Genomic DNA, 24,974 nt, shown 5'->3' with positions numbered 1-24,974 from the left:
ATTTGCTTCCTTGTTTTTGTCACCAGTCAATGGTGCATTTAAACCTTTTGACTTATTTGATGCGGTGCATGTAGTGTAGATGACATTTAAGAAACTGATATAAAACTTTAAGCTATTATGATTACGGATTCTGTGAATTTTTTTTTCTTCTTCATTCTGAAGATCTCTTATCTAAAATGTCACCCTTATGTTTAGGACCTAGAAGCCCAGCTGGCCTCAGTGCTGAACCTGAGCTTCCTGCAGTGCCCCACTGTCGCCTCCCAGCTTAGACTACTGGAGGTGTTTGAGGGAGTCAGCAGTAGAGAACTGGTGCAGGTTGGTATCATTTGCCTCTCTTCAACATACATGTACTCCAGTACTATGTTTATCCTGATTCATTGGAATTGAAATGATTGGTCTGTTGTATGAAGTGAAGTAACCACAGAGTTTGCTGTCTACTACTGTGAGCTATGACATACTGTAAATATTCCTGGTGGTTTAGTTTTGCAGTCTTTGCTGTGACCACTTACCACAAAATTATGACACTTCAATTACATGTTTTGTATTTATACTGTACCTTTACTACTAAAACAGCATTGTTTCAATAATAAATGTCACACACAAAGCATTGTTTCAATAGTAAACCTCACACATAAAAATATCCTTTCTCCTCCTACTGCAAAATTAAGTCCCCGTAAAGTTGTGTTTACAGTAGTCTGCTATTATAACATTGACTCACAGTGAATTACACTTTTTGCATCTATACAGAAACATCTGAAGGACAAGGACCGGGCGCTAGTGTCCTCCTTTACACAGGAGCTTCTTGAGGTCAAAACCATCTTCAACAGCAAGGTCCGAGCCCCGCCCATGCACACCAACCTGCCCAGGACAGTCTCCAAGCTGCTGTGGATAAAAGGGCTGCAGGCTAGGATAACTGTAAGTCCATTCACTATTTTCCTTTTGTATTCAATATAAAAGCAGGGATGGATACACAGCTATCAATGTATCTGAACACCAACTTTAAATGATCACAGGTAGTTGTAAAGTATTCTATGAGGGATCAGTTACGGTGACAATGACAATGCATTTCTGGAGAGACAGAAAAAGGCTAATATGACAGCTTGCTAACTCTTATCTAAAGCTGAATGCATATGGTAAGTGGAGTTCATACCAGTGAACTGGATGAGGGCCAGGTTCAGGTCTGGAGCTGGACTTGAAAGAGTCAGTCTGGTCTCCACTTCCCAAAAGGGCAGACAGGGAATATGGAGCTTTGGAGTATTGGCTAGAATAGCTTTGCAAATTTGTGAATGTATTTCAGGAACCAATGGAGAAGTTCCGCAGGGTCAGCCCCCATTCCCTGGGAGGGGACGCTGGCTGGCAGATGCGAGATGCCTACACTGATGCCATGAAGGAATTTCAGAGGTGAAAAAATGCTCAGAATACTAGCAAATGTTCGAGTTTTGTGGTCCACTTGTTTGATATGATTTTGCAAGAATGTGCCTTCAATATTAAGCTTAGATGAAGTGCTATACAATTATAGAATATTGGCAAATAAGTGTTGTAATTGAAGACTTTCACTTGGAGACTTTAACTGACAATGACCATTGCAGATGTGAGAAGCAGATAGTGGAACATTGGCAGAAGAGTGTGCAGTCTGAGCTGAGGGATAGACTCAAGCAGCCTCTTCTGGTGAGCAGTTATGTACTTAGAGATAAAAATGTGAAACTGTATGTCATGATGTTTTTGACATGAATAAGTATCCGTGACCTTTTCCACAAAAGACTTTGTTACTTGTATATGTAGGAATTGTGCAGAATCCTACCCCTGCAAATTTCACATAGAATGAGCTTTCCGAGGTGAAAACTTAGTATTTTGAATATATTTTGAAGAATAACAAATTTTGTATGACTGTTACAATGTCTCAATGAATAAACAGTGCAGGTTTAAGTTTCAAAATGCCATGGCTACATTTGAAGGGTAGATGCGAATGTGAAGTCAGATTTTTTTATTCTAATAGCAGATAATTTGGGTCAAATCTGTTTGTAAACCAAAATTTCTTGGAAGTAATTCAGTCCCAAATCTTTGCATGATACCACGTATTGGATCACAAGTAAAACACGGTTACCCTTTTCCTTACTAACAGGTTGCAGAAAACTATGACGAGGATGAAGATGTGCGGCCGCAGATTGTCCACGTGAACCTTGACCCTGAGCTGATCCTGCTGCTGAGGGAGATCCACTACTTCTCGCAGGCTCCCTACAACATCAAGCTGCCGCAGCCTGCCCGGGCACTCATCCGGTTTGTCTCTTTTATATAACTGGTAGACTGTCTCATGGCATGATATAATGGCAGTTTTGTATGTACACAAGGAAGGACAACAACTTTTATTGATAAGCATTGTGGGTTCTTGAATGCTCTTGAGATGTGGCTCTCCTCTTCTTTGAATTGCCAAATCATGCAGTATTTAAGCAGAATTTTTTTTGATGAGTAACAGTCTACAGCAGGCTAAATGTTGCTGCTGCTGACAACTTACCATGTGATGTATCAAAACCTTACATCCAGATACCCTATAAGCGCTTAACCTAAAATTATTCCCTTTGTGCATGCTATAGGAACACAGATGCAGCTACCCTGCGTGTGACAGCAGCCCGTTTGGAGACCATTGTCTCCAAGTACAACGAGGTGATGAGAAGCATCAGTGAGGTGGAGAGGCCGCTGTTTGAGAGGAAGCTGGCCAAGATTGATGTGGTTTGTAGACATTACTCTTAGAAGTAACCTGATGGTTACCTTTCTGTAAACAGCATGCTTCTAATGACTATTAGGTACACTTGATTCTTTGTTTAACGGTGCACCTGATCAAGGGGTTTTCTTGTCTGTAACTTCATGAGGTCACAGTCAAAAGGAAAATAGAAGCTGAAATAATTCTAGTTCATGTAATATGGTGAAATGAGTTTGTGAGACCACTGCATTTCTTACTAACTGTGCCTTTCACCCTCAATCCAAATCTTACTAGGTTTTTGATGAGGGCCTGCACAACTTCACCTGGAAGACCACAGAAAGTGCAGACTTTATTGAGATTGCCTCCTCCCTGGTGTGTAGCGATCTCCATGGAAACCTGACCGTCGTGCAGACCAACTGCGATGACATCACCCTCCTGGCCGGCAACTGGTCCCAGGGACAGCTGGACGTGTTTGCTGCTCAAGAGGAGGAGACCAGCTACACCATGGACGAGCTGGTGGACATGCAGAAGTGGGTAGAGTTACAACCAGTACATAGTTAGAATGTATGTGACTGTAAATTGAGAGATATTTGCGGTGGTTTTATGTTGTTGGCTTTCAAAGTTAGCTTGAGCACAGTATACCATGGACATGACTTGTGCTTTGTCTTGCATGACATTAATTTAGACTGAAGACTCCACAAACTGCTACTACCCCTCTGAAGTCAGATTCCTTGTGACATAGTTTCTTTTACAATCTGAGTGTCACTTCAACTGAAATATGGTGTCAAATATGCGATACTGGACAGTAGATGATTAGTTACTAAGAACTGGTTATTTTTCCTACTTCAGGAAGCTTGATGAGGACCTGACATCCATCATTGTGCCCTCTGGACACAGGATCCATGCCCTGCTGCAGGAGTCATTTGAGGTCAGACACTTGCTAACTTGCATCTCCTCCAACTTTATAACAGTCAACATAGAATTGTCAAAGAATGGTCTTCTCACCTTGTAGTTTATCCTGTTCATCATAGTCTTGTAAAGGAATTGTAGTGGTGTTGAAAAAACACAACCATATCAATACATTTCTATTTCTTTGACGATATATGAAAGGGTCAACTTATACATTGATCTACATACAACTATGTATGTATTTACAATTCTCATGAGATACTCTACCTAAAACATAATAGTATTTCTGCTCCTCTCTGTATGTCAACTGAAAGTCACATTCAGTAGGAATTGGTAAGGACTTTTATAACAATTGTTGAACATACTCATCCATTCTGAACCGTCTGTCCAACATGTTCTCATCACCAGGCGGTACAGATCAGCAGGGCGTCCCCTGCGTGGGAGGCTTATGTGGAGTTTGTGGACTCCATTGTTCTGGATGGACTGAAGAGATCCACTGTCACCAGCCTCGAGACCATGCACAACCAGCTGGTCATGGCCAACATATCACAGGTCAGTGGGCAGGTATTCAAGGAGCTGCATGGCATAGAGGTTTCGTATGATTTACCTTCTGGGAGGCCTATTGTCATGCTCAAACAAAACTGGTTAAAAGTCCAAATAAGCAGTCAAACCTACCCAAGACCAATAGAATCTGGTCTATTTGGAGAGGTGGTCACTTTTGATAGGATGTTTTATGCTCGTGTCAATGGCAAAAATCAAAGGGACCACCATAAAGTGGTCACACTGTCAGGTGTTCTGTTTGTGGAGGTAGTCACTTGCACGGGTTCGACGATACTCATATGTTCTTTTCCACCACCCTAGCATTTTCTAATGGTATATCAGCAAGATATATGAGCTAGGTAAAATGAGTTAGGTTAATGACTATGAAAACCATGTTCTACATCATCATATGATACTGAAACTTGAAGAAGACTTTCATCTGTACTTTTAAGCAGTTGTTTTAGCCTATTCAAACATGCATATGCCTCCTCTTGTTCTAGGATCCATATGTCCCCATCTTGACCATCCGCCTGGAGCTGATTGAGAATGTGGTGTCCTTCAACCCCCCTCTGGACCAGAACTCGGCCATGCTGAGTGTCCAGGAGCTGGTCACCAAGTGGCTGGAGTCTTTCCTGTCCAGGGGAGCGCTGGTGCAGATGCTAGGCAGAGACTCAAGTGTACGTGGCAAAATTACCCTATACAGCCATTCCATATTCATTCAGTTTATTGTACTAACTGAAGGGAGAATACTCAGGACATTTCTTGTATGATATCTCCTACTATCTACACCACACTGTTCTACTAAAGATCATGTTTAAGTCAAATTAACAGTAATAATCCACCTTTAAAGAAACTTCTTGTGTTGATAAATTTGCCTTCGAATGTCCTTCCACAAAAGAATAAATGACTGAAATAGCACATTATTTGCAAAGCTTACACGTTATTGAACACCAGTGACACACAACAGTTTCACTTATTTCTTTACAAATCCAATGTGAAAACAGCAAGTTCAAGGTTGAATCCTGACTTAGAAGGACTAAGTATGACTTCCAATCTTACAGAATGGGTACGAGGACTACATAGCTGTGGATGATGATGTGAAGCAGCTGGTGCAACAGATCCTGCAGCTGGTGAGGGACAATGCTGAGGAGTGCAAGGTACCTGAGTCTATTTCTTCTATCTTTAACTCTTTCTTCTATCTATAGCTCAGAAGTTGCAGCTTTAGCAGTTGAGCTGTTCAAAGCCAGCAATGAATATTACATTAAATGATAGTGGAATTAGATGTAGTGAATCCTTACTTGTCCATGGTGCTGATTTTGATGATGTTGTTCTGCCCCACAGAAACTGCTGGACCTGTTCAAGGACTACCACTTCCTGTGGATGCAGCACGTCCAGCAGACCTTTGATGACTTCCTGCACGGGAAGCTTAGCCCCAACCCCCTCAGGTCTGCTGCCAGTTCACCCCAGGGGCTCCTCAGGCAGATTGCTTCAGCCAAGTCTGATGCAAGGTCTTCTGCAAGTGGAAGGTATGGTACCGGTTGAGATTTCCTTCTACTTCTTCAGTCATACTGCATGGGGTAAAGTGTAATAACTTTTCTGTAGCTTCTCATGCAATGTGGCTTTTATAAACAAGCACTCCATGTCACCCCTACTCCTTTGGATAAGTATGATGGGTTTTTATACATTTATATGCCTTTTAGTAGTCCCCAGCGGAAATTGTCCATGTTGTGTGGAGTTATTCATCGAGTAGTGTAGTTTGTCAAAATACAGCCCACTGTATTTTCAAGTACTTTTAAAAACTTTTTGGTCAACCCCAAGAAACAAAAAGTTTTCTTGATAGCTTGCAAACAAGTATCAAAATGTTGATTGGTACATTTCAGGTCTCGTGCAGACTCCATCGGCAGCATGCAGTCTGCAGGAGTGCTGGGAACGGCCGAGCGGTCCTTCCTCACACCAAAGCATGCCTCAAGCAACATGAATGTACCCTCACTGGACGACTTTGATAATGAAATTGACATCTACAGGGTGAGTTATATATGCTTCATGATTCTTAATTATTGAACAGCATCTATAGATTTATTTCTATTTTAATAGTATGCCAGCCTCTGAAGATGCTAAGTAAGCCTTTTGGACTAACAAATATCAATTATAGCTGAATAGAAATGAAGCAAACCCAGCAAGCATATTAGGTTGACACTACTCCATGGCTGTCTTCAGGACCCATTTCTCTATACCGAGACTGAAGTAAACTTTTTGAGGCCGATAAAAATTTCACCCCATCCGTCCCAAAAGTCTGAAATTCTTCAGATGAAATTGATGAAATTGTATTTTCTTACAAGCTTACAATGACTGATTGAATAATGAACTACATGCACATGAACAATGAGTGCTGCAATCCTGTTGTACCATACATTAAAGTTGAGACTTTTCTAGGTTGCGAGAGACAACATCCACACCCTGCAGGACCACCAGGATGTGGGGTGGCTCAGGGTGGACATCAAACCCATCAAACAGGTGCTCATCACTCATGCCAGCCGCTGGATGTGGACATTCACCAAGTACCTCACTGACCAGGTCAGAGTCACAAAGCTTTTTTCTGTTTTGAACGTTTATTTGCAAGTTCATGCCCAAAGGCAAATTGTAAGTACTTGGTAGAAAGATAGAGCCTCATAGAGGACATATATGTGGCAATGATCATGATTGACATTATTGTAACAAGAGACTACTAAAATACTAGTGTTGGTTTTATCTTGACAGGTTAAGTTTGACTTTGTTTATGTACATATTGATCTTATCCTGTCTGAAACATTGCTGATTCAGTTGAACTGTAAGGTGCTCTCTGACATGGAGAGTGGACTGCTTTATGATTGTATCAAGGCAAGATCATTTTCTAACTTTTGAGATGCTAAATGCTTAGGTAACCTGGAAAGTGTTGAAAGTGAAACTTCTCCGGATCTTTGTTCTTTATGTTATGTCTGGAGGAAAGTCTTGGAATGCAGTTGAACATATTCTCTACTATTTTGTAGCTATAACTGCTATCAAGTTAACAGTCGTGCAGGCCATAAGTTTAAGGTCCCACACATGTCTTGAAGGCTATACCTATATTTATGTATTTTGGATTTTGCACCAGGTTACAGAGATGCTGACAACTCTGGATAAGTTCTTGAAGAGGATTGAGCCGGACATTGAGGGCATCACAGGAGAGGAGAGGGACACGGCCTCCTTCATGAGGATGATGAGACTCTTCAATGAGGTGAAAATCACACCTTGGCTCTGTATTTGTATGTGCAACTCGACAGACTTTTAACTGTTTAATAAATCCATTTGTAGAGAATGATGTATCACTACATCAGGGTCTATGAACCTCATAATAAACCAATCCTTTTGTCCTGCCTACCTCTGTTAGAATGTAGAAATGCAAATTAAAACACGAAGATGCAAATATTCAATGTACATCCAGCCGCACCTTTGAACCACGTATTGCCATGCAATTTGTTGAAAATTGTCAGGAAAATTGTCAGGAACAGTCTATCATTGAAACTTGGTGTTCATTCTGTACAAAAGGCCACCTAATAGTTTACTAACTTTAAGGTGCTCTCTGCTGTCCTGTTGTCCCTGCAGGTGTCTGCCCAGCAGCAGGAGATGGACGGGAAGTTCCAGGCCATGCACCGCACCGTGCTGCTGCTGGAGAAGTACCAGATGCAGCTGCCCGCAGCTACAGAGCGGCTGTTCAAGGCCGCACCTGGCAGGTGGAACAACCTGAAGACCAAGGTGTCCCTGGCCAAGCAGAGGCTGGGCCCCAGGATACAGGAGGAGTCCAGGAGGATCACCAAGGTGAGACCTGGCTGTCAGAATAATGTCTAATAATGTCTCCTTGTGTCAGTAACATTGGTGGTTGAAATCTACATCTAGCAGTGTTCCACTTCCACTTATGTCCATTTTCACATTGTTCAACTAAGAATCTATCTTCATGCAAGACATTAAGGCTTTACATTTGTTATACCCTTGTCGAAAGAAGTAAATCATCGCTGAAGTTATTGGTTAGTAGATATAGTAGTTAAAGTTATTAGACAACTATTACCATCCCCAGGGTTAGCCTTTTCTAACAGCCATTGGCTAGTTGGACAAACCTGGCGATATGTATTTCACATCCAAACTGTCGAATTAAAAAGTGAATCCATTCTTAGACTAACACACCTGTGACCTCCCTGTTCAGGACCTGGCCAGGTTTGGGATGAGGGTGGATGAGCTGGTGTCTGACATCTCCCAGTCGGAGGTCTACATGCGGGAGTGTACGTTTGAGAACGCCGGGGAGATCCTGGGCGACTTCAGACGCAGACTCGACCACCTTGAGAATGAAGCACAGGTAAGTCACAACCCATGGGATATTACTACATCAGGGTACTCAACTGTTCATGATATGACAGGACATGAAACACTTTTTGGAATATACACATATATTGTGATTTATGATTTTAGATCTACTAGGATGTTAAGCTTTATCCTATGCCTCTATTTTGAACCTTATGTGATAGCTGTTGCCATACTTTGTACCATGTACAATTGTTGTGCAATAAAGTTCTTCTTCTAATGTTAAGTTTTAATGGTCAAAATATTACTTGAGCACTGATACACTGGTTTGAATGTATCCCTTTTGACTGTGATTTCTTTAGGACCTTATTGAGCTGCAAGAACTTCTGGAGACAGCAGTGGTTAACTTCTCCCTCTTGCCACAGTAAGTATCTTTACAATAAGTCTTAATTGTCAGAAAACCATGATAAATGCCAGTCATCATTATTGTGGGTTGTTAGTGCTGTGGGGATATTGTGTGCTTGAAATCTATATTTATTGGTTAAGGTGAAATGGTGGAAATTGATGACATAAGAAAAGGGAAAATGGTTCAAGTATGTAGCTACCATAATCCTATTCACATACTACACTCCTGATGCATTTGACCATATTTCTATGCTGATGTTCCTGACTTTGTTCTTGCCAGATGCCGCCAGGACCTGCGGAACCTGAAGCTGGTGTGGGAGACATGGCGCGTGGTGTCGGAGCAGCAGAATGACTGGCGGCTGCACCGCTGGCAGAAGATCGACACCAAATTCCTCCGTACGGCCACCCAGGAGCAGCTGGCCCGCGTCAAGGGTCTGCCTGACGACACCTTCATGTGGGATGTGTACATGGGCATGCAGGAGTCCATAGTCATCATACAGGTCAATACAACACTTGTATAGGCACACATATTCATTTTCAAACTTGATCTTTGCTACAGTAGAATAACTCAGGCATGCCTGAGTTAATATTTCCTTAACAAATTACTGTTTGTTTGACTAGAAGATTTATCATGTTCTAAGATTTGTGTTTCATTTCTTTGTTTAAGATTCTAGATTCATGCCACTGTAAAATACAATAATATTGTATTGGAACATTCCTACATAAGCAATAGTATGCTGCAGTTGTTTCTCATTTGCATCATTTACATTAGCAAATTTAGAATTGAACGAGGGAAGTACCTGCAATTCTGATACATTCACTACTTCAAATGTATGTGGCATTATGAACAAAAAGCAAAAAAACAACACTGGAAGGAATCGGGGTTTACAAAATTTTTGGCTGAACTCTTGTTCACTGAATGGACCTGTCGTGGGATGTACTGCATGTAGTCCTACAGTTTTCTACCAATCAGTTGATTCAACAGTGTTGTCTTTTATCCCCAGGCCTGTCTGCCCCTGATTGACGACCTGCGTAACCCTGCTATGAGGACCCGGCACTGGAAACAGCTGGTCAGGATAACAGGAGGAGTTCTACAGATCGACAACGACAGTCTTAAGAAGATGACTCTGGGACAGCTGTTGGAGCTGGGGCTGCAGAGTAAGTGTCTCAGAAACTGTTACTCTTGATACCAAAGTGTTTTGACTCTTCTATGAAGGTTAGACATTCAGGTAATAAGATACGAAAGGTAACATTTACTCAAGCAACGGTAGGACATTTTAGGCAGCATCCACTACCTAACATTGAAGAGCTAAAATGCTAAAAGCATTTGATACCGTATTTTGCATGTGGTTTTCCTGACTTTTAGAACTATTAGAATATCCCTGTCCCCCTTCTTCCATACCTCAGGGCATGTAGATGATGTACACAACATTGTATGCAAATGATAAGTATCAACTTAAGTTTGACTTCTTTTTTGATACAGTAACTGTATTTTTTGTGTGCGGTTTTCCTGACTTAATATTCCTGTCTCCCATACCTCAGGGCATGTGGATGATGTGCGTAACATTGTCCAGCGGGCAGTGAAGGAAGTGACTATCGAGAGCTCGCTGAAGACGTACGAGGAGATCTGGCTGAGTAAGCTGTTTGAGCTGCTGCAGCACATCAAGAGTAAGCCTACAGCAACAGGTCCAACAGGACTGCTGGATGTGAGTATGATTGTGTTTACTAAATTTCATATGTTTCAAGATCTTTGTTTGCATGTTGTTAATTATCTCTCTTTTTCTTTCTCTCTCTCTTGCTGAAATCATAGTATGAGATGACAGTTACCTAGACATATTATTGATTTGAGAGTGGATGTTTGATGATCTGGATTTTCATAGCTCTTTCTAGTGGTCTTTGTTTTTCTCTCTTCCCCTTCCATTACAAAGAGTACATTAGATGTAGATGTAGATGCCACAAAAACATGCATAAAACATTTAGCAATAAGGTCTAGCATGCATATACAGCCAACTGATAAACATGCTATAAAGGTTCCATTCAAGCTTGTACGTGATTGATAATTAGCTACGAGTATTGATAGCGCCATGATCCTTCATCTGCAGGAGGGAGCCAGTCAGTACTCTGGGAGCGAGGCCACGCACACGATGACGGGAGACGACGCCACCAGGCCGTCCCGCAGGGCTCGCGCCACCAGCCGTACCTCCAACAACACGTCCATCAGCCGCACACGCCGGGGCAGCACTGCCTCACTGCCTGCCAGCTTAGCAAACCTGGGAGAGGTGGGTGGGAGTGGTGTTCAGGTGTTAAGGGGATCTAGATGACAGTTGCATTATGGAGAGAGAAAATAGCATCTTTTGCATATAATGTTTTGACCGTTTCAACAGCTGACCCTTTTTAACCACTCATCAACAAATGTTACTTTACCATTGGTGAAGCTGGACAACTGATTGATATATCTGTTCCCTAGGAACAGTCTTAAGTTCAAGCACCATTCTAGAGTAGCTCAAGTGCAAAGTTGATTTTTTTCCCCAAAAAAAATTGTAGTGAGACTGACACCATTAAGTGCAGTGGCATGTAGTGCATGTAGTTCATCCTCACTAAATACCTTTAAACAATGACTGGAGCTTAATGTTCAATTATCATATAACATAACCAGCTGCCATTCAATGCCTGCAAAGCTGTTGAGCTACAACAAAAGACAATTGAATCAGATCTGACATGGACACCTCTGTCTAACAGGACTCTGGACAGCTGTTCTTGCTGACCAGCACTGACACCATCTTTGAGGAGCTGGAGTCTCACCAGGTGTCGCTGCAGAGCATGGGCGCCTCCAGCGCAGCCGGGTCCTTCTCTGATGAGGTGCTGAAGTGGCAGAAGAGACTTCAGACCATCGAGGCTGTGCTGACGGTCTGGCTGGAGGTGCAGGAGAAGTGGGTGGAGCTGGAGGAGGTGGGTGGGGCTACCATGGCAATGCCTAAGATTAGATATTGTATATGACAAAAATGTTGTAGCTTTTCTTGGCTTATTGACAAGGTACCTCTAATAGCTTATCAGTAAACTATTTTATTGAAATTACTGGTTTAGTTCATTGTATGTTATTTTCTGTACCTACAGGTGTTTTCAGGAGCTGATGTCAGAAGCACCCTGTCCCATGATGCCAACATGTTTGCTGCAGCTAACAGGGACTTCAGGCGGCTGATGAGGGCAACAGAGAAAAACCCTAATGTGCTGCAGTGTTGCTCCAGGAAAGGTACGTTGTTTGGACTGTTTTTGATAAAGCCGTTTCATAGTGCTTAATGGACATTAAGACCCACAAATTTGGTCTTGAATTACAGGAATTAGTTTTTGCAGGCTACAAGTCATCTTCAGTTCTTGCTGCCAGGCATTGTGAACATCTTGTCAATTATCATAGTTTAGAGAGAGAATGGTTAAAAAGTGAATACTCATTAAACTTACTATCTATAGCTGTGATAGTATTTAAACAACTGAAAGTCTGGTTCCAAAGCCTTTTAGAGGCCATAGGGATTCTCATTCCATGGCATTGAAATGCAGAGCCCAATCCTTTATTTTCTTTCACTGCCAATTTCTGGCCCAAAGTCAGGTAGCCATTCACATGTGCACCTGGGTGTGTTGAGGAAAGTTGTGTTAAGTCCCTTTCCCAAGGGCACAACATCTTGCTAAGAATGCCAGGAATCAAACCTGTATCAACTGATGACCGCTGGTCTAATCACTCAGCAATGGACACCACTGTACCAGGTGTTAGAGCCATCAAATGTGACACACTTCCATGTTGCAGGTATTTTGAACTTTCTTGAGAAGATGAACGGTACGCTGGAGCACTGCCGGAAGTCTCTCCTGCACCATCTGGAGAGGAAGCGGCAGAAGTTCCCCAGGTTCTACTTCCTGTCCATGGAGGATGTCCTACATGTCGTCTGTAATGGTAAGCAGAGTCATCAAAAATATTTAACAACCTTAGCTCTAGCCACATTCCTCAATCATTTGTATAAGGACAAGCAAAATTTGCATGCATCAATTCATAGTTCGCTGACCAATATGAAAGGTTTAGATATCTCGCACCTTAAATTGCATTTTATGTTTTTTTTTAAATACTTTTTCTACACAATCTGTTTGGGTTTTGTTTCTTGAATGATACGTGTCGCTTTGCTCTTGGCAGATTGGACAGTGATAACCTTTGTCACCCAACAGTTTAATGCAGAAGTGCATATATTGAAATGGACCTTGCAAGTTATCATCTGCTTTTCTTGCATACAGTGAAAAACACATCCTTCAGTGCTGTCAGACTATGGCAATGGAGATCAACCTTTGGCTATAGGCTTTCCCTCCTACATGTAGTTCTTTTACACAAATATTACAGATATGATGCTGAAAAATGTACATTCCTGTGTTCTGTAGGTCACAACCTGAAGGCCGTCAGCCCATACCTCTGTAAGCTGTTCCCTGACATGGGTAGTGTGAAACACGAGGAGTGTGAACCACTCTCCAACAACACCTTTCAGATCACCGCAGTCCTCAGCACTGTGGGAGAGAAACTTCCCCTGCAGCAGGTAAGTTGTCATGACCTTTGTGATGTGGTTAAGTCTATAATCAAGCTTACATTGTTGCTGGACAACTTTGAAGATCATTTATCACAGTCTAGCTGTCCTTTCTTCACTCTGTTTAATGGCACTGTTCAGGGTGCTGAAAAGCTTGCTACACTTTGCTACTGTTGCTAAGGTTGCTATTGTTGCTGGACAACTTTGAAGATCATAAATGTTGTAGTTGGTATTTCAATGATACCAAATCCATACTTGAACTAGTTTTGTAAGTGCCCTTTATGTACAGATTTGTAGGCAATGTTCACCGACCAGGTTTTGTAGAAGTGCACAAGGTTGAATCAGTTGAACTAGTTGAAGAGTAGTTCTTTATTGAGCTTAACTGGAAGAAGATCACTTTGCACTTTTCTTTCTTTCTGTAGCCCATGGAGTGTGAGGGTCCCATAGAGAACTGGCTGCCCACTTTCCTCGCTGCCATCAAGACAGCCCTACAAGGCCAGCTGCACACAGCGCTGGGGCACGAGCGGCCCCAGACCTCAGCCCACAGGGAGATCCACAGTGCTGGGGCTAGGAGGGTGCCTATTCCTGACAAGAAGGAGGGCAGGAAAAGTAAGGAACAGAATGAGCAGTACTTAATTTGAAATAGATAGCACTCAGTGATGAGTTCCATTGTTTGTACTTGGAGATAGCAGTTTTTTCATGAATGAGTAGATCCATGTCGTTTCTCATGAAAAGACATGCCTATAGTTTTTGCATTTTGGTATTGAGGTTAAAAAGGATTTTTATTCCCTTGCACCACTGCTATCTAATTCAAGTTGCTGTCAGCAGTGTTTTATCCAATATGATTCATTGTAAAATGTTCCTGCATAGTTTACGTTCCTTCTTCACTGTAGGTATTGAATAACACAAAGATTGTTTTTCTGTTGAAATAAAGGTAAGGCACGGAGCCGTACAAGCAGTCGGGCAGGCAGCCAGATGAGCGTTACGAAGGACACCCATGAAGAAGCAGAGAAGACCCCATCCTGGACCCTGGATCACGTGACTGAGATCGTCCAGCTGGCAACACATGTCCAGATGACTGCACAAGTGGAAGGGTGTCTGAAGGCTGCAGAAGGGGGAGACAGGAATGCAATTCAGGTGTGGCATACCACCTGTTTACTCATGCAGGAGCAACAATGCCAAAAAAGCAAAAAGCAAACTTTCATGAGCCCCATTGTTCTTTTACGTTGATGAAGGTTAGACATCCAGGTAATGATACACATACCAAATGGCAGTTACTCAAGCAACTGGATATGATTTTGGAAAAATATAATTATAGTTATTTTGTTTTTAAACAAAATAACTTCATTAGAATTGGAATTTAGACAAAACTCAAAATTAGAAACTTTTGTACTTAAAATTGCCATTAATGATGAAACGTAGTGCATGTAAGTCACAAAGGCATTGTAAGTGTTGGCTTTTGAACCATTTCCTGTTATGACTATGTATGTTTCTGCTCTGTAGGAAAACCTGTCCAAGCTGTCCACCATGCTGCAGGCCACAGCTGTGATGCTGAAGGGGATCGATGACGACAAGGACTCCAAGAGGAGCAAGGTCCGCAAGACAGACAGTCAAGGTTAGTATCAGGAACACCTGGATATTCCTTTACCCTGACAAATGTACAATAACCTCATTTAGCTTTGTACTATTGCTCAAGAACCATTTATCACAATCCAACATTCCCTTCTCCACTCCGTTAATGGTACTGTCCAAGGTGCTGAAAAGGCTACTACTCTTAACAATTTTGTTCCAAATTAACAGTTCACTTTATGCTTAAATGCTGAGAATAACAGCTACTGCAATGACCAAAGACAAAAACTGGAAAACAAAATGTGTTTTTTTTCCTTTTCCTTACCTTTGTTTGTTATAATCAGTAGATATGGTTAGAGGTATGGTGCAGATGTTTTAACCTGCATTTTGTTTGCTGTGATCCACAGCCTCCCTACCCAGAGACAAGGAGCATGACATGTACTCGCAGGGCTACTCCCTGTCCCACCGGGGGCGCAGCATGCTGGGCTCCATGGCAGGCTCCCTGTACCAGATGGACAAGCTAGAGCAGGGGACCATCGGCACCATTGAGGAGAGGAACTCTCTACTGGATGCTGACATGGAACAGAGGGATGCCGATGGTTAGTTGGATATTATTGTAGTGTTTATGTTAGTGCATACCTTAACACTTTTTTCAGGTTCCCATTGATACTGACTCAGAGGTGTTTTTGTGTGTTTTTGCAAACATGCATTAATGAATTATAACTAACAGTGAAGACAGCAAGGAGGCTAGAGGTCAATGTCAAATATTTACCATAAAACATTCATTAAAGGACAATCAGAAGTGCTACTAGCTTTCAATTCTTTACAGCTTTCAAGAGATGTGTCATTCTGACTTTTATCCTCTGCTATTCCTCATTAGCAATGACAGAGCCCATGGAGCCTCCTATAGACACCATGAAGACGCTGGCCCCGCCCGTCAGCAAGCTGTCCAAGGGGTCCAGGAAGGATGAGGAGGAAGAGGAGAAACAGACAGAACCCTCGGAGATGAAGCTGATGCTCTTCCCAGCACAGATTCAGAAGATCAGCAACATCATTGCTTTACTGGCACATTACAAGTTAGTTTACTTCTTCTAAGTTCAGGCACTTTCTTAAGTATCCTCTATGAGTGTTTTCACACCTTCCTGTCCTTAATGACAAATCTTAGGCCATGATCACCATGCTCAAACCCAATATCCCCCCCAATCTGTTTTTGTCAAAGCATCTGTTTCCCATAGTGGAATAAGCCTTTAAGTTACCAGATTAGACCCTTTAACTCATATAAATTCTGGAGTCATCTCTGTAAAACTATGTACTTTTTCCTACTTCAGAGATGTGCTGCAGAGATTCCTGGATGAACAGAATGACATGGCTGGGGTGGGATCAAACCTGGTCCACAGCTTCCACTGGAGGTCACAGATCAAGTACAACTACCAGGAGGACACTAAGTTTGTCTCTACTAAGGTAACAAAATCATACACATATAAGATGCTATAATTTAAAGCTCAATAGTTACAAAACCTAATATGGTTACAGCTGTTAACCAATATGGAATCTTTAATCAAATCAAGCATGTAGGTGCAACTTACTGTTCTAAGAGACTATTCTATTATCTACATGATGTAGAAACACGTATAGCTAAATATTAAGCATGGAGGAAACACTGATAACTCTAAACATTGGGAATAGCACAGCTTTGCATCAATACTGTGATGCACGTAGTCGCACTGTGCATCATCATTACTGTGCAATAAAGCCATTTTTTTCTCATCCTGGGGTACATGCACATTTGTGCATGTGCTAAATGTATCTGGCCATGTAGCTATTTCTTGAAGTTCCAAAGTTGAACATGTAGAATTTTGATGTATGCTACTTTCTGACAAAGGTACAGTAGTATATCCCACGCATCCCTTTCTCTATGATGTTGTTTCAGGTGCTTGACATGGAGTTTGACTATGGGTTTGAGTACCAGGGCTCTGCCTCCCGTCTGGTCATCACTCCTCTGACAGAACGTGTGTTTGTCAGTCTGACCCAGGCCATCTCTGCCAACATGGGGGCGCTCTGCCAGGGTCCACCGGTATGTGTATTCTATGTGTCCTGCAGCTTAATAATCTGTTTTCTGATAATATTGTTAAGATACTGATTAGACCAGCAGCTCCATATGGAGTAATTGTTAAGGATGTAAAATCTGCTTTGAAAGTCATTTGAAAGGCACATAGTTCCATGGGCCTGCATGGGGGTCCCAACATGACTTTTGCTTAATTCAAGAGAACCTAAAGAAACTGTTTTAACTATTATGCTTCAAAGAAGGCAATGACTCAAAATTTTGTCATCTCGCTACCTCTTGTGTGAATAAGACAGCTTTCTTTATGAACTGAAAGAGATCAATGTAGCTACGTCTTATGCGAAAGGGGTATCCAGACCCCTATAAATATTTTCTATTGCCAAGTGCTACATATATCTGTGGATAGTCTCAGTTCTTCACCTGCTTGTACTAACAAAACAATATTCTGTCAGGGTCACGGGAAGCAGGAGACCCTGCGTGAGCTGAGCATGTGTCTGGGCTGTCCACTCTACAAGTTCCACTGTACCCACTCCATGGATACCTACATGCTGGGAGACATCTTCAAGGGTCTGGCCACCACAGGTAAGACTTATGATGGTTTGGACATGGCCGGTGTAGAAAGTATAATGTATTTGCCACTCTGTCATAGTGAAATAGATGATGAAATCTCCAAGTTACCACTGAACAGCTTTTTTGTTAAAACTTATCTAACATATTGAGTGGGTGTGAAGTAAAAATGTATCACAAAGAACATCATGCAAGAATACTAGTACTTTTAGCATTGTTGTTTCGCCTATAATATGATATTGTAATAGTACATCTAATAAATCTATGAGGGGTGAACCCTGTGCAGTTGACATAACATGATTTCCCTGCAGGCTGTTGGGTGGCCTTCCTGCACCTGGACATCCTGCAGCCGTCCCTTCTGTCCGTCATGGCGCAGCTGCTGCGGGCCGTGCAGGAGGCGCAGCAGGCAGGCAAACCTGCAGTCAACCTGCAGGGGGAGGAGGTCAGTACTTCTTTAACTTGAAGTCCTTACCGCACCAGATGGTGTGTAGGGTGGCGCCCATCTCTGTTTCTGTAGCCTTTGGTCACACAACATTTGTGCAATCATTACAGCAGGAGGATGGTCCACTTGTAGTGGTGTGTGTTCAACCTCCATACTCATTCCCAAATGCTGAAAGCAGGTAAAGCAGCATGTACCATTTTGGTATGACATGGCCAGGGACCAAACTCACAACCTACTGACTTCAAGGCAAAAACTTTACACACTTGGCCATTGCACTAGTTTGCAGTACTTCTTTACCATTGTACCAAATTGAACATTTCATATCCACTTTTGTGCATGTGTGTATAATTATTCAGGTACCACTGTATAGCTCTTGTGAAAAGTGTCTGTAGTAGCACTATTCACAGCCAGGTGTGGATAACAGAAATTGAAGAATGAAGAAAGTGCGATTTACTGTGAATTCTCAATTTGAAATTTTGGATTAAATTACTGTAACTAAGTACATCAGATTCTTTTTGATACGCTGTACCATAAGTAGCCAAAGATTGATACTCAAAAAGTTGGCTTAACACTTCCGTCAAGACAGAAATTGACACCAAAGGGAGAATTTGGTTTGTACTTACTGGATATCCTGAACAGATCTGGGCTGGAAAAATACAAGAAGAATACTTTTGGATCATTTGCCATACATTGGGGGACAATAATGTTTCACCATAACCTTTACACTACAGGTGACCCTGCAGCTGGGCGGGGCATGTTTTGCCACCATCAGTAGCACGGTTGTGATGGGCCACACCCAGAGTGATGGACACCTGTCATTCAAGTCAGCCGTGGCCTGTCTTCCATCAGCCATCCTCCAGCTGTTCAGGGTGGTGTCTGTGGTGAATACCGACCTGGGACTGGCCATGGAAGTCATGCTGTGGAGTCAGGGTAAGGATTGATGAAGACCTTGTCACACCTAAACAACCATGGCCTCCTGATCTTCTGACCATGGTTGAGAGTTTGTCATTTGGGTGTTCTACTGCACCAGTCAACAATGAATTTTGAATAATCTAAGTCAGGAAAGTTATATTCTACTTCATAGTGGAAGTGGTCAGAGGCAAAGTTATGGGAAGATCCTGAATGTGTGATTGGGGCTTCAGCTGTGGGTAGTTGATGGCAGCCTATTGGCTGTGTTACAATCTATACACACAGTGTCCTATATTGACATCAAACTCTTGATAAGCCCCTTTTACAAGGAGGGAAATTACACCTTTGGAAAGAGTAGTTCATATCCCAAGTTATTTCCTTTAACATGATACTCAATTGTGTAAAAAATAAGTATTGTTACATTGACTTTCCATGGTGCTGAATCTTGTGCTGCTACAACACTGTACCATCCGCCCTTGTAAATCCTCTACAACAGCCCCTGTCACCATGTTCTCCAATAAATTTGTGTCAGATTTTTCTTAAATGGGATACAAGAGAATCAAAGTGGATCTGTATGCCCTTTTAGTTTTACATAAAGAGTCATCAGTAGTTTTAATTCCACATGATTCATAGCCAAACCACTAAAATTTGGTGTAGAGCATTCCATGTTTCAACCATGATGTAATTATACTGTTTGTGCTTTACTGTATGTAGGATTCCTACAGGCTGCTGTCCTTGCCAAGAAGCTGATCACCCTGCGCGACTTGTGCAAGAAGATGTTGACCACAGTCACCTTCATCTCTACGAAAACTATTCTTGGTGAGCAAACAAAACTCTTCAGATTTGAGTGTCAATTGAACCAAAAAAGTTTTTAATACTAGTCATTTAGATAGTATAGCTTTGCAAGAATCTGCTTTTGCCAAACATCATGTTCACCATACAGCATGATACTCAGATTGTCTATTTTACAAAATTGATCTCCTTAGTGTGTCTTAGTATGTTAGTCCATGGACATCCTTGTGGATTGAACATAGTGACATGTTTTTTGCAGGTGAGCGTGGTGTGAGTGGGACCCACGGCTTGAGTATACAGAACCTGAAGAACGTCATCTCCGATGCGGGGGTGACTCTGGATGCCATGCTCTGTCAGTACGCCACAGAGAAGGAGATGGCAGCCATGGCAGCAGAAAGTATGTAACATCTTTTTCATGACTTTGAGTGGCAACTTTTGACATACTGTGTAGGATGGGGCAGTGACATTTGTATAGCTTGTAACTGTAATTGTATGAAGACAGTATGAAGACCAAAGCTGATAAAGTAATCACAGCATGATAGACAATGTTGCTTGCCAAATTTTATTACCTCTGTGAATCATCGTTTTAGGTCAAGTGTGTGTCTATGTGTTTCTGTGTGACAAACATAACTCGAGAAGTTGTTGAGGACTTTCTATGATACAGTGTATGGTCTGTGGCTAGGTGTTACCAAAACAAATGATACGTTTGACTATGGGACATCCAGCAGATTTCTGTAATTCTGCAGCAGAACTTCCGGCTTTTATATCTTTGGTAGGTGATGTGCATATTTGCTTATTAACAATCATGATAAATGCTGCTTTTTATGTATCATGTTGTTACTGCTGCTGCCTGCTTAGGTCCTGACTTGAAACAAATGCCCTTGGTTATGGACATGGCATCAAAATGGCGGGCTAAAGGTATCCACTGTAGCAGCTTAACTAATATTGCACCCTGGTCTGCTGTACCTTTGATATTTCTTACTATCAAATGTGCATGCTGTGTGCTTACATAAGCATGCCTAGTTATTATGTTGCTTCTTTGGCATGATCTAGGGCATGTGACCCCAAAGAGTGAATCTTGTGTGGCTCATACTAGTGTAGTAGCATTCCGCATGGTTGTGTAAAAAATGTACCATTGATATACATGTTAACAAGCACCAGAACCTCACTCTTATACCACAAGGTCACTATGTATAATTGTAACCTGTTGTTGTTTAGTACTAACCAGCACCTAGTATTCCTGGGTAGGATTTGAAACTGAACTGATAACACAACATAGTATTGCAACTGACAGGTGTATACAGGTGTAAGGGTTTATGAGAATTCTTCTATTGAGAGTAAGGTGAGATAGGGGTGGTGAGACTAGGCACCTTTAGTCATACTTAGTTTTACTGACAAGCAAAGACAGTAGTGAAACTGACAAGTGTTTGGTGTTTCACTCCCTCTCGAATAGAGCTAAAAGTAAAACACATTTTCTGATGCCACTTTAAATCCAAATTCTAAGCACTGGTCCTTCCAATATTTTCTATGATACCTGCAGAAATATAATGGGAGGTTCTGACAGGTAAGTTTTTTGTGTTACAGCAACCATCCTGGTTTTACTGTGTCTAACTTTAGAGCCCAAGTTGAATGGAATCTAACCACAGGATTTTGTTCCCAGTGCGAAGTGTTCCAGGCTATGCAGGGAGTACTGTAGCCTCCAGCAAGGATTCTCCTGAGCCATCCCCTGAGCCAGCAGGGGACCAAACAGCTCAGGGGCAGGAGGGGGAGAAGGATGGCTACAATGGTAGGTCTTAACATTTGGGTAAAACAAGTTCTATTGGCCACCAAGTGAAACTCATCCTTAGACCTTAGTCTGTCAGGCTGTCTTTTTATTCCAGCATGCCCTGTTTTGCACCTCCTTTTAGCATAGTGTTGTCTTGGCTGCTTTTAGATCTTCTCCAAGTAAGATTGGTTTCGGATTCAACTCACAAATGGTTATTTCACATTTAGTGTATCTTCACACAATATGATTTTGGCAAGAAAGAAATGCACTGTCCAGGTGTTAGGCTGTTTGGCAAGACCAGGAATGTCTCAATTTTTATCACACCTTGTTTGTATGTTTGCCTTTTTGTTTGTTATCAAGGAATCTCTATTAGAGTTGAAATACATCCAGTACTCTTCCCGGAGTTCTCCTTGATAAAATACATAATTTGTGGAGACTGTCGCAAACTCTGAGACCCAGACTTTTGTAGACATGCATCACTAACGTATTCCTACCTTCCTGCAGAAGCGGACAGTCTGCTGCCAGATGCAGAGACTGTAGCATCTATGGAGCAGGAGGCCCTGGTCACGGCCATCAGAAACACCTTCATGCCGCGGCTCAACGGGCGCGACGCCAGCATCTTCATGACACTCATGGGTGACCTCTTCCCTGGGGTCAACGTCCCCATGACCTTTGAAGGGGAACCAACAGACCAGAGAGGTGGGACATCTTTTTATAGAGTAACAATTGAAATTAAGTAAGATTGATGGAAATGATATTGGCGTGGATATTTTGAAGATAACGTAGAATGAATGTGGTAAGTTGTTGTGGTAATTGAGCAAGCATCAATCTCATTGCTCTTTCTGGAAATCTGAGAAGTTTTACCCAGCATCTGTCATTTCACAGATCGTGTCGCTAATGGACAAAAATAAATGGCTATAAATTCTAGCATCCTTACAAAATGGAAAAGATTAAGATCAGGTTAAATCACACCTGTAAGTAAGCATTAGTTTAGCATTAGAGATGATCAAGTAGCAAATCAGTTAAGTAGCAAAGATGGTTTGATTTTGCATTTTGATGCTGTTGTTACACCAGGTGGTGCGAAGTTGAACACCCCGCTGGTGAAGGTGAAGAGGGAGGAGAAGGAACGTTTTGTTCCCACGCCCACCAATGAAAAACCAGGCCCCCTGGACGACATGTCCGCGGCCATCACCGTGGCAACCAACGAGCTGGGACTGATGCCTGGAACGGCCTTCCAGGCCAGAGTGGCACAGCTGGTGCAGATGGCTAACACGCATCCTGCTGTAAGTGCTATAGATATGGAATATATTTCTTATATATAGCGTCCATTAACAATTTTCTGCCACGTTGTATTTACTACCTTTGTTCTTGAGTTGTAGACCTTGAACCATGCTCTTTTCTCAGACGTAGTGTCATATATTTAGTTCTTAGTTTGAAATACTGTGTGTTTGTTAGATTTTTAATGCTGTGCCTTTCTGGTATGCACAGTTCAGATATACATGAGATGCATAACACTGGGGGATGTTGCATTGGAGATCTAAGGGAGACATTATATCAGGATGGTGGACAAAGGTGTAACAAAATGTGCCCCCTCCCCCCACAGATCATTGTGACAGGTCCTGCAGGGTGTGGGAAGAGCAGCTGCCTGCAGACCTTCATCACAGCCCAGAGACAGATGGGCAAGACTGTGTCAGCACAGACTGTCTTCACCAGGGCCATGGAGTCAGAGGAGCTCTTTGGCTTCAACGACCCTGCCACAAGGTTGTTCTTGTTGCTGTTATCTTGTCGGACTCAGAAATTGTTTAATCCTGCTGTGACATAATGCACTTTGGCCATGTAAGAATAATTCTCACCTTAGATTAGGAAAATATCTTGCTTAGGTTAGAAGTATATTCCCTAAAATGAAATAGTTGTACATAGAAAATAGACCAAGCAACTGGATAAATTATCTTATTTTGTATCATGTAATATTCTACCTGGATGTCTAGCCTTCATCAACATTTCATGGATCCAAAATACATGTATGTTCATTTCTTAGTTTATGCAGTTGTGCTTGTGTGCAGGTATAATGAAGTGCCTGTAATCTTCACTACATACGTGTATATGTAGTCTCTTATTTCTCTTACTGTATATCTGTAATTTCGCGATGTTTGTTTCCCAGGGACAACATCCTTCCCTCCCTGCTTAGGAGGTACTGCATGCTGCACTCCAGTGCAGATAGGTAGTTTTTTGTGTAATTTTGCAATGTTTGTTTCCCAGGGAGTGGCACCACGGCATCCTCCCCTCCTTGTTGAGGAGGTACTGCATGCTGCACTCCAGCGCAGACTTCCTCCGCAGTAAACCTGTCATGAAGATCCTCCAGCTGGATGGAGAGGTAACAACAGACTTTAGTTTAGTCACAGGGATTTTCTTCTATGACATGTTCTGTATCTGTTAGAGATGCTTGTATATCATACCCTAGTCATGTTCTGTACATGTGACCAACTAGTGTGTTTTGTGACAAATAGTCAATCAGAACTGTCTGTTAGGTGTTTTATGAATGCCATTGACATGTTTTAGATAATCTGGATATGAGAAAGTATAGATAGAATATAGCCAGAAATTTTAGTCAAATTTGTTAACCTTGTGTCTGGTGTTGAGGAATTATATTTTTTGATTGACACACCTGTCCAACATGTGACGTGTATGATTTTGTTTTTGTTATAGGTGGATGACAGCCAGATAGAGATGTTTGACAGCCTGCTGCATCATGAAGGTAAACGTCTGTCAATTTTTTCCTAAGCTAATGTCCTTGTACATAAATGCATGATCATCACCTCCAATATGATCCCAGTACTCTAGTGCTTAGCTGCATTGTATTCTTATTTGTTTGCTTCTCCTTTATTTGCTAAACTTTGCTTGTCTGCTGTGTCCAGGCTACCTTGTTACTGGAAACAATGAGAGGATGAAGATTGCAGACTCACTCAGAATCTTCTGGGAGGTAAGAGTCCATCTGTTGTTGTAACAGTTAGATGTCGTTGACTTCAACTTTGAAGATTGACATGTCCCGCCCTGTACCTTTTAGGTAACAGAACATTTGTGTAGATTCAGACATACATGTATATCCATCCATCTAACTAGTAACAAGCTTTCAGACTACAGCTGGGTAGTGAATACAAATGGAAGATTTCTTTTTCTGAAGTAACAGACAGAGAGTTTAGATAATGACTGAATATCAGGGTGCAGTGTATTTCAGGGGTTGCTAGAAGCAGGAGATGATGGTATTGATTGTTTGTACCCAGATGGAGACCCTGGCCCACGTGAGCCCGTCCATGGTGAGCCGGCTGGCTGTCTTGAGTATGGACATGTCTGACGTGGGCTGGCAGCTGGTCCTGGCGCGCTGGCTGGACGGCAGGCCGGACAAGGAGCAGGACATGCTGAGGAGTCTGGCCGACAAGTACATAGGTAAAAAA

At 42.1% G+C, this 24,974-nt stretch overlaps 1 protein-coding gene across 1 annotated transcript in view; it reads left to right on the top strand.

Annotated features, from left to right (window-relative positions):
* The window catches only part of LOC118426495 (dynein beta chain, flagellar outer arm-like), a 60,566-nt gene that overhangs the window by 6,205 nt on the left and 29,387 nt on the right, over positions 1-24,974 (top strand). Inside the window, 47 exon segments of the mRNA XM_035835941.1 lie at positions 196-315; positions 748-915; positions 1,298-1,401; positions 1,590-1,668; positions 2,123-2,277; positions 2,592-2,727; positions 2,993-3,228; positions 3,548-3,626; positions 4,016-4,159; positions 4,648-4,824; positions 5,209-5,304; positions 5,489-5,673; positions 6,028-6,172; positions 6,581-6,721; positions 7,278-7,400; positions 7,769-7,981; positions 8,364-8,513; positions 8,821-8,882; positions 9,144-9,363; positions 9,868-10,021; positions 10,406-10,569; positions 10,966-11,142; positions 11,603-11,812; positions 11,978-12,113; positions 12,660-12,803; positions 13,277-13,428; positions 13,839-14,025; positions 14,351-14,553; positions 14,920-15,031; positions 15,393-15,584; positions 15,866-16,061; positions 16,314-16,446; positions 16,916-17,059; positions 17,500-17,629; positions 17,926-18,056; positions 18,788-18,986; positions 19,680-19,784; positions 20,017-20,154; positions 20,616-20,675; positions 21,418-21,543; positions 22,027-22,221; positions 22,597-22,805; positions 23,126-23,283; positions 23,782-23,896; positions 24,229-24,277; positions 24,438-24,502; positions 24,804-24,966. Of these exon segments, the coding sequence (XP_035691834.1) occupies positions 196-315; positions 748-915; positions 1,298-1,401; positions 1,590-1,668; positions 2,123-2,277; positions 2,592-2,727; positions 2,993-3,228; positions 3,548-3,626; positions 4,016-4,159; positions 4,648-4,824; positions 5,209-5,304; positions 5,489-5,673; positions 6,028-6,172; positions 6,581-6,721; positions 7,278-7,400; positions 7,769-7,981; positions 8,364-8,513; positions 8,821-8,882; positions 9,144-9,363; positions 9,868-10,021; positions 10,406-10,569; positions 10,966-11,142; positions 11,603-11,812; positions 11,978-12,113; positions 12,660-12,803; positions 13,277-13,428; positions 13,839-14,025; positions 14,351-14,553; positions 14,920-15,031; positions 15,393-15,584; positions 15,866-16,061; positions 16,314-16,446; positions 16,916-17,059; positions 17,500-17,629; positions 17,926-18,056; positions 18,788-18,986; positions 19,680-19,784; positions 20,017-20,154; positions 20,616-20,675; positions 21,418-21,543; positions 22,027-22,221; positions 22,597-22,805; positions 23,126-23,283; positions 23,782-23,896; positions 24,229-24,277; positions 24,438-24,502; positions 24,804-24,966 (6,880 nt within the window).

Source organism: Branchiostoma floridae, chromosome 1 (genome assembly GCF_000003815.2).
Source record: "Branchiostoma floridae strain S238N-H82 chromosome 1, Bfl_VNyyK, whole genome shotgun sequence".
Classification (NCBI taxonomy): Eukaryota; Metazoa; Chordata; class Leptocardii; order Amphioxiformes; family Branchiostomatidae; genus Branchiostoma; species Branchiostoma floridae.
This window is presented reverse-complemented; position numbering and strand designations above follow the sequence as displayed.